The sequence below is a fragment of the Aspergillus affinis genome (assembly GCF_023601865.1).
Source record: "Aspergillus affinis strain CMG 70 chromosome Unknown NODE_26_length_314309_cov_85_634089, whole genome shotgun sequence".
Taxonomy (NCBI): domain Eukaryota; kingdom Fungi; phylum Ascomycota; class Eurotiomycetes; order Eurotiales; family Aspergillaceae; genus Aspergillus; species Aspergillus affinis.
This window is the reverse complement of record NW_026515807.1, coordinates 250,494-260,213: the sequence shown is the minus strand read 5'-3', so window position 1 is coordinate 260,213 and position 9,720 is coordinate 250,494. Positions and strand designations below refer to the sequence as shown.

Genomic DNA, 9,720 nt, shown 5'->3' with positions numbered 1-9,720 from the left:
ACTGCAGTCTGTTACTAGTGAGGCACTTCGCATCACCGATGCGGGGAGGTGCTTTATTGTACGAGGCTACGGGCTATTGGGAATAGTGGCAGAGATAAGGACGATAAGACTAGCAGGTGTGAATCATATGAATAATAATGGGATGAAATGGATTGACAGGAAAAAGGCCCGACGCAAGGATGGGACGAGACGGAGGGAGGGCCGCGAGTGAGACCAATGGCCACCGGAGGACACATGGCGATGGGGACAGCCGTACCCAAGAGCCGAAATAAGATGCATTAGTGGGAGTGCTTGGCGGCCGATCCTTCGAACGGGAGGGAGGGTGGTGGGTACACCGTCCAACCCTGGGTCGTGCAGAGTGCAGATGTCTGGTGCATTGAAGTCGGAGGGAGAAAGGTGAAAGGCGAAGGCGAAGGCGAAGAAGGAGGGAAGAGGGGGGAAGAAGCACGGCAAGTGAGGACGGACCACCGAGTGGCAATGGATTCATGGAACCGATGGAAGAAAAAAGCTTTGGATTGGTCCCAAAGGTTAACTCTAATCTCGGACTCAAGTCCCGATACCCCGGCTCAGGCCAATGGTACGTGCATCGGAGTAGACTGCACCGCGCATACCCTGGTGCATCTGTGCATATTCGACACTACTGTACGTGGATACTAGCAAGCTCTATGCTATGAGTAGTTGAGTACAGTAGGATCAAACAGCAAGGAGGAGACGGCCGATCGGAGGATATCACGTCGCAATGATGTCGTCGAGAGAGAGAGGGTGAGTGTCGCATGATCACATTGATCAACCCCTTCTTCGCACCCCACGATGACGGTAGAGTGGTACTCCGGAGATGAAAAATAAGATTAGTCCTGTTTTCGGAGGAAACAGGAAGAGAAGTTCCCCGTTTCCCCGCCTGGTGACTTGGCAATTTGGGCATATGGGGAGACCACCGGACCGCCCAGTTGGGTTAAGCGAGGGGCGATAGCTGATAAGCTGCGGTGAGTAAAATGATCTGATAACTGATACGAAGGGTCACGTGTCCACCGCCGGTCGGCATTCTTGGCAGGTGGTCGGCGAACTCTGTACTATACGGAGTACTCCTATAGAAGCAACATCCACTGGACTGGTTACATGTAGACTTTCACTGGACGGGATTAAACAGGAAACTGTCTGGTAGAAATATCCTCTCCCAGTCCCAATGTTACCTGGTCTCTGCCATTCCACGGTCTCCCGAGTAGAGACGTTGACTCAGCACGAGGATTTCCCGGAAGCCGAAAGCGGGCTGGCGGGGGGAGCGGGTTTCCGCCGATAGATAAGAGGAAAACTGTGACATTAAAGGATCGAATAACAGCCCGAACTTCGGACGTGCCGGCCATTCCGCCCTTTTCCCACCAATCGCCGCCCGGTGCAACCGTTCCTCTCGTCGGGCGTTCCCACACCCCGTCTCGTCCGACTCCGGCTGCCTCGCTTTCCTCCGCCGTGCCTTCCTGGAACATAAAGCCTCTTCTTTGTCCCTTCGATTCCCTCCTTCTTCCTTCACTCACTCACTCACTCACTCCTGCTCTCCATCTCTCTCGGATACCCAATTGACTCCTGCCTCTCTTGACTTTCTAGTCTTTTGCAGCACGGTCCAGAGTCTCTTTAATCCTTAATACTTCTCTCTTCAAAACTACCTTATCGCCACCTCCCTTCACAATGTCTAACCTTCCCATCGAGCCCGAGTTCGAGCAGGCCTACAAGGGTATGTCTCTTGTCGATTCATCTCAATCGACTACTTCCCCATCGCAAACAAGAATATTAACCTTGGCCCCCTGCAGAGCTTGCCTCCACCTTGGAGAACTCCACTCTTTTCCAGAAGAACCCCGAGTACCGCAAGGCTCTCGCCGTCGTCTCTGTCCCCGAGCGTGTCATCCAGTTCCGCGTCGTCTGGGAGAACGACAAGGGTGAGGTCGAGGTCAACCGCGGTTTCCGTGTCCAGTTCAACTCGGCCCTGGGCCCCTACAAGGGTGGTCTCCGTTTCCACCCCTCCGTCAACCTTTCCATCCTGAAGTTCTTGGGTTTCGAGCAGATCTTCAAGAATGCTCTGACCGGTCTGAACATGGGTGGTGGTAAGGGTGGATCCGACTTCGACCCCAAGGGCAAGTCCGACAGCGAGATCCGTCGCTTCTGTGTTTCCTTCATGACCGAGCTTTGCAAGCACATCGGTGCCGATACCGATGTCCCCGCCGGTGATATCGGTGTCACTGGCCGTGAGGTCGGCTTCCTGTTCGGCCAGTACCGCCGCATCCGCAACCAGTGGGAGGGTGTCCTCACCGGTAAGGGCGGCACCTGGGGTGGTAGCTTGATCCGTCCCGAGGCTACCGGATACGGTGTTGTCTACGTATGTTCTCCATTGGATTCTCTCTTGATCCTACATGACAGCAACAGAAGCTAACAATCGCACAGTACGTTGACCACATGATCAAGCACGCCACGGACGGCAAGGAGTCCTTCGCCGGCAAGCGTGTCGCCATCTCCGGTTCCGGAAACGTGGCTCAGTACGCCGCTCTCAAGGTCATCGAGCTGGGTGGATCCGTTGTGTCTCTGTCTGACAGCCAGGGCTCGCTGGTCGCCAAGGATGGCAGCAGCTTCACCCCCGAGGAGATCGACATCATCGCCAAGCTGAAGGTCGACCGCAAGCAGATCGCCTCCATCTCCGGCACCGACGCCTTCGCCTCCAAGTTCCGCTACATCCCCGGTGCTCGCCCCTGGATCCACGTCGGTAAGGTCGACGTTGCCCTCCCCAGTGCCACCCAGAACGAGGTCTCCGGCGAGGAGGCTCAGGCCCTGATCGCCGCCGGCGCCAAGTTCATCGCCGAGGGTTCCAACATGGGCTGCACCCAGGCCGCCATTGACATCTTCGAGGCCCACCGTGAGGCCAACGCCGGCGCTGCCGCCATGTGGTACGCCCCCGGTAAGGCCGCCAACGCCGGTGGTGTCGCCGTCTCCGGTCTCGAGATGGCCCAGAACTCGGCCCGTCTCAGCTGGACTGCCCAGGAGGTCGACGCTCGCCTGAAGGACATCATGGAGTCGTGCTTCAAGAACGGTCTCGACACCGCTCGCGAGTACGCCACCCCCGCCGACGGTGTGCTGCCTTCCCTGGTCACCGGTAGCAACATTGCCGGTTTCACTAAGGTCGCTGCCGCCATGAAGGACCACGGTGACTGGTGGTAAATTATTCCATCCAGTTCAGTCCAGTAAACTCATCTACTCTCCCTCAAAAACGAGAGGTGGATGATGTTCCAAAACGATCTGTGATCATGATGACGAATTTCGTTTGATGTTTTTGTTTCGGTTTCTCAAGCGCGTGATTCGGGATAGAGGCGCCGGTTTTATTTTTCCTTAATGTTCATGTAGATAGGACGTGTTTTTTATGCCAGTGCATATATTATGAATATACCTATTTTATTTTTATCAACTTTCTCTCCTTTGCTGTCTTTTTATGCTTTACGACATGGTAACTATCATGTACCATGTGGGTCCTGCGTTGTACTAAGAAAGTAAAAAGTTATAAAGATATAGTTAACTAACAACGTAATCCACGGCCGAGCCGTCCACACGGTCGTCCCGTCCACTTCCCCCGCAACCATCATGAATTTGAAGTTTTACGACTGACAACATCATTGAATTAGACTGTATGAAATATAAAACGAATAGCTATTTACTAGGGCAGCTTCGTATTGTATGTCTAACTGTCCCACAGCCATTGCAGCGTGATGGAGCGCGTTGGCGAGACACAGGTGTAGACTTATCAACCTGCTCATTAAGCTGCGTATCAAGCTGCTGAGTGCGGTCACGGCCTTCCTGTACAGATATAAAGAGATCATTTCCTACAGACGTGCGTTTTCTCGCTTCTTTATTTTTCGCTCATTTTCAGCTCGTAGAACCTTTATTTCTTGCCATTTGCGCAGCTTTTTCAAGATGTTGGATATGAGAGACTGGACTGTTAGAAAGTGTTCTTTTCTTTTGAAGACTTCTTTGTAGCCTTTGAACCTTACGATCAATCTGGCGAGAGTTCTGAGGTGTTTAAAAAGCCGATGATATTGAGCCTTCAGTAAGTAATGGTAGTGTTAGTGTGCGAAGTTGAAAGGTGATTTTCTCAAGAACTCGGTCTTGATCAAGTGGTTTAAGACCTGATCCTGCAAAGCCACTGCATCTGTTTTTTTGAGTCAAGATTTCTTCACGTGCAGAAGGATATAGGTGTAAAAAATCCCCCTTGTCAATATGGTTATTTCCAGCCGCCATCATCTTCTCAACTAGTTTTCTGTATGCGCATCTAAGCGGTCCAAAAATACCAACATCAAGTGGCTGAAGAAGATGAGATATATGCGGAAGCATACAAAGACAGATAATTGCATTCTCTCTGCAGAAAGTATCAAATTCTGCAGATTGATGACTTGAATGACCGTCAAGAATAAGCAACCGTTTTGCACCAGTTGAATGGAACTTAGAAAAAGGATTAAACACTTGCGTTAACCACTTTAGGCCTATTTCGGCTGTTGTCCAGCCATTGGTACTGTTGGTAAGCCTCCAATCTAGAGGAAGGTTAGGCTCTTGATACCGCGGAGCCTGGTGTTCTTTCCCTTTTAAGATAACCACTGGTAGTATAGCAATTCCCTTAGAACTCACACATTCAATAATTGTTACCCATTCGCGATTGCCTTGGATGACTCTTCGAGGTCTTTCACTGCGTTCCACTGCAGTAATAACCTTAGAGGTTGTACAGAGTCCCATTGCAAAGCCAGTCTCATCAAAATTCCAGATATTATCTTCATGTATGCCATGTTCTTGAATAGCTTCGCGTATAGCTTCAAACCATGGCTTTATTATTTTTGGATCCTCTTGCTTTGCCCGCTGATATGAAATTCTTCGATTTTATCTTGTACGTAGCTCAGAACAGCATTTAATAAATGAATAGGCCCAGTTGACTCCAAGAACTGCAGTCGGATCTTGTGTATGCTCGCGAAGTAGAGTCTACACCATTCCACGTAGAAATTCGGGTCGAATTGAAAAGCCTCGTTTATCTGCATCTAGCAGTCTCTTAACAAGGACTTCTTCTTCAAGAGCTGATAATTTATGGCCACTAGCGCGTGTTTCTGATCGTGATTGAATTCCATTGAGCCGATCAAGGAATGTGGTCTTTGGCACTCCAAATATTGCTGCAGCCTTTGATTTTGAACGAATTTTTTTGTTATTGTACGCAATGATTGCCATTTGAATTCGATTTTCTTGAGATAATGGCATTTTGAGAAATGGTAGTGATTAAATGACGCGTTGAAATATTGAAATATGATTATTGGGAAGTTGCGGGGAAAGTGGACGGGACGACCGTGTGGACGGCTCAGCCGTGGATTACGTTAACTAGTATTATCATTACTAAGTGAGGTATAATAACTAAACTGCCGACTTTACATCGCAGTATATGCTAGCTATGTACAGAACAAACAATTAAATTCCAACCTGGTTCGTTCGATCCAGATTGAACCATCCCTTTTGGTTTTCTTCCGAATCCTGAATCGGGATCCATCAGGTAGGTCCAAGCACTATGATTAATATCTAGATAAAAATAGATAGATAGTCATCTCTATCGGTCGAGTCTAGGGACCGGCTCATTAACTCCTCGATTATGCAAAAAGTCCAAAAAGTTGGTAGTTTTGTTTTTTTTTTTGTTCTCTTTTTGAAGATGACGGTCGTCGCCACACCGGGTAAAAAGTAGCCGTAAGAGTCGTAAGATTGGGGTATCATTGAAGTGAAGGGAAATTGGGATGTGATATAGAGAGATGAATAGAAAGAAAGAGAGAGAGGGGGGGATAGAGGAAAGCGGAAAGGATAGGAAAAATGGTAGGGAAAAGCGAAACCCTCAGTTTTCAGGCCACGGGGCCAGATCATGCATGAGTCCGCCCTGTATAGACGAGCGCTTGGTGGTCGGAGGGTTGTTCGATTGCGACCGCGACTGCGATTGATCGGGGAGATGTACAGTAGACAGCGGATCTGTCAGCACGCTGCGTCGGCGCGAGAAGACACCTCCGGTTGATGGGTTCTCTTTCTCTCGCTGCACGGCGTTCGGCTTGGCACGACTGCGGCGTCGATGACGGCGTAGATACTCGTTCGGAACAGGGTCGACTTGCTTCTTGGCCGCGGGCACCAGGTTCAGGTACAGCGGGAAGATGGCCCCGGCGCAGAACATGGCCACCAGGACGCTGTAGGAGAAAGAGCCGCTGCCGGCCAATTCGGCGGCATACTGGGCGAAGGGAAAGCAGGCACCGCCGCTGATGGCCATAGTCAGCAGCGAGGCGGCCGTCTTGGTGTGTTGCGCCGTGCCGCGCAGGGCAATCGCGAAGATAATGCTGAACGCGCCACTTTCAAATAGGTACACCATGAGTCCCATCGCGACGGCCGCAGAGCCGGTGGTCTTCATGCAGAGCACGGCGAAGACGATCATGCCCACGTAAGACAGAAGGAGAATCCACCGTGGTTTCAAGAACCACTGCAAGAAGGCGGCGAGAAATCGTCCCACGGCGAAGACCGAATGGCCGATGGTCAGATACTGGAAGCTATCTAGGCTGGATCTGTAAACTCTGTCAGTTACTGAGGCCTCTTTTATGAAGTGACATATCATCGAAGGGTGAGTTTTACCCAGGGTCAGACGTGTCGACAAAGCTGGCGAAGCTTTGGGACAGCACCTCCTGCCCGGCCACGTAGAAAAATTGCGAAAAGATCCCTAGCCCTAGCGTCACCCAGATCACGGGGACACCTAGCACCTTGGTCATGTTGTCTGCGCGGCGCCGGTTGGCCAGCTCCTCCAGATCCTCGTCCGAGGCTTCCGGAATGGGAAGGTAATAGAAAGCCACGGCCAGCAGCACGTCAAACAGCGCAATGCCCAGATAGGTCCACTGCACGTCCACCAAGGCCGAGACGTCGGTCACGGATCGGAACAGGACCTTCTTAGCCAACAGCGGTGAGAGGACACTACCGACCGCCTGAACACCCTGGGAGATATTCAGGCGAATTTCGGAGTTCTCAAGCGGCCCGCAGAGCGCAATGAACGGGTTGCCGGCAGTCTCCAGCACGGCCAGGCCGAATCCCACGATGAAGTTCGATATAGTAAAAGCGGAGTACGAGGTCAGCACGGCCGACGGCCAAAAGATCAGAGTGCCGCAGGCGTATATACACAGGCCCGTGATGAAGGTGGCTTTGAATCCCCATCGCTTTAGCACGACCCGACCGACTAAAGGCGGTCCCACGAAGTACCCTCCGAAGTAGACGGCGTGGAGACCCAGCGAACGCCACGCATCCAGTCGCACGATCTGCTGGAATTGACTATTGAGGATATCCAGCAGTCCGTAGGCAAAGCCCCATAAGAAGAAGAGAACGGTGGTGAGGGCCACGGGAGCAATCGATTCCTTGTTGCTCAATTTGAGCATGCTCGTCGGAGTTCGCATATTGACAAAGTCGAAGAACGTGATCGTCGGGGGGTAGGAGGCGCTGGTGATGGTTGCCGTATTGGTCTCTGCAGCTTCGGCATCCGCAGGCGCCGGGTCACGGACCGTCAGGAATTGGAGCATGTCCAAGGGTCCTTCTGTATCTCGTGGGCTACCGCTACTGCGACTTCCCGACGGCGAGTTGTGTTTACTCTGATGCTCGGTCTGCGGCATGGTATTGAGGCCGCTCGGAATCGCATTCGGAGACGGAGGCTGGACCATCTCTGGCAGCTCGGGCATGGCAGGGTCGACCGTCGGTTGCGAGCTGCCATCGGAATCGCGAATCAATTTGGGGAGGATGCGGGCTACCAGTGGTTTCAGACTGGGCACGCAGGCGCAAATGACCGACACGTTGACTTCGACGACGGACCACATGAAAGACAAAGAGGCAAACCCTAGACCAGTCAGCCTTGGAGCGGGGAGGGGGAAGGACAGGGAAGAAATACAATTAAAGTCGTCGCCGGGGGAATCTTGGAGGTGAAGCTCCTTAAGAGCCACTTGGCGCGAAGTCGCGGCATTCTGCAAATAGGCAATGCGGATGACATCGACAACGGCGACGAAGAAACCGAAACTGAAGGTGATGACCAAAATAATCTTCTGCTTGCGCGGGAGTCGCATCTGCGTGAGGATGGGATTGGGCAGAAAGAGAATGGCCAAGTCGGTTATGATATTGACGGGGGAGGACGAGAGGTATAGCGTAAGGATGTCGCTGCAGGTCGCACCGGGCGGCTTGGGGAAGGCGAATGCGGCGCCTATGGGGCGACATTGAAAGACATTGACCAGGGTCAGGGCCAGGCCGGCTGCATTCACGACGGCGAGAGTCACATAGTTGGCCCAGCGGAACACTTTTTCACCTTGCGTCAAGGTCAGGTAGAAGACGAGAATGGAGGTTTTAACGGCCATCAAAGCCGGATTCTAGCGACGGTAAGCGAAGGGGCACGTTGCCAAGCGGATAACGGCGGAAACCGAGTCCAAAGTCACTCACGTAGAGCACGGTAAAGGCATAATTGGCGCGATTGAGACTTGGACGAGCGGCGGCGTCGATGTCGGGATCGTGGAGACCCAAGCCTTTACTAGTCGCATAGAAGAGGGAGAAGGAGAAGCCAAAGTCAAGAATCTGGTCGCATCATTAACTCATCCATCCGATCAATCCCCTGTATCTTTTTATTTCTTTTTCTTCGTTTTTGTTTTTTTAATTTTTTATGTCCGGACTTAATCCACGTACCCAGGCCAACAACATCAAATAATCATGGAGACCGACTTTGCGCACAATGCAGAGACGCGATATAAAGCGCAGAGCGACGAATATGGATGCGACGACGAAGAAGACAATGGACACGACCAGTACTTGGGGGCGACGGTCGTCCATGCTGAGCGATCGGAGTTGGCGGAGGCATTAACAAGGCGGCGCGAGATGATTCCACGTTGGCGGATCCATGGCGAGGGATCTGGGGAGGTAACGGGATAAAAGCAAGCAATTCAATTTCAGGAGAAGGACCAAAGTACCAAAACAAAACCAAACGACAGAGAGGAGAGGAGAGAGGAAGAAGAGGAGAGTGAGAAAGAAAGGGAAAGCGAGATGAGGAGAAGCGGAGAAGGAAAGAAAGGGAAAGGGAAAGGATTGTGTGGCGGTGGGTCAAGGGACTTCTCTCTGGGTCGGTTCCTGGCCGGATGATGTTATCCTTACAGACTCATCCTGATTATTATTTAACATACGGGGTCGATCCGCAGGGTGGAATCTGGAATATTGAACATGGAAATATTGAATATTGGGCCTGATATTGCCAGGTATGATGCATCCAGACTATCGAAAGGGCCTGCAGCGGCGGTTGCGGTCTAAGATGCGACCTCCTCTGGCGCTCTCCATTTGGTCGTGAATTCTCCGATCTGATCTAAGACACACTCGGTCGACATAATCCCATTGTCTGTGGGACTCCCCCGGATTCGACCTGACCCCGTGTCGTGAATTGATGCTATTCCTTCAAAGGGTTGAGAATCCAATTGCCGGCCTGCGTCTTCTCACTCCCCGACCATCCAACATAAACAAACAGCCCCTAAATCCGCAAATCCTGGGGAAACCAATAATTTTCCTCCCTCGCATCTTCTGTCAAGCCACTCGACAAGATCGACAACGCCCCCGTGATCAGTCAGGGATGGGAGAAATGGGTCCAGTCCGCACGGCGTTGGACCCTTCGGTCCCTCGCAGACCTGCAGC

At 51.8% G+C, this 9,720-nt stretch overlaps 2 protein-coding genes across 2 annotated transcripts; one reads left to right on the top strand and one right to left on the bottom strand.

Annotated features, from left to right (window-relative positions):
* Positions 1-1,680: 1,680 nt before the first annotated feature.
* Positions 1,681-3,198, top strand: KD926_005436 (glutamate dehydrogenase; the record flags this gene model as incomplete). The annotated part of the gene is made up of 3 exons (XM_053098661.1): positions 1,681-1,726; positions 1,803-2,365; positions 2,431-3,198. 3 exons carry the CDS (start codon positions 1,681-1,683, stop codon positions 3,196-3,198), a joined length of 1,377 nt encoding a protein of 458 aa, XP_052957562.1.
* A 2,686-nt stretch (positions 3,199-5,884) lies between these two features.
* Positions 5,885-8,874, bottom strand: KD926_005435 (putative MFS monosaccharide transporter; the record flags this gene model as incomplete). The annotated part of the gene is made up of 4 exons (XM_053098660.1): positions 5,885-6,593; positions 6,661-8,420; positions 8,491-8,622; positions 8,731-8,874. 4 exons carry the CDS (start codon positions 8,872-8,874, stop codon positions 5,885-5,887), a joined length of 2,745 nt encoding a protein of 914 aa, XP_052957561.1.
* Between the last annotated feature and the right edge of the window lie 846 nt (positions 8,875-9,720).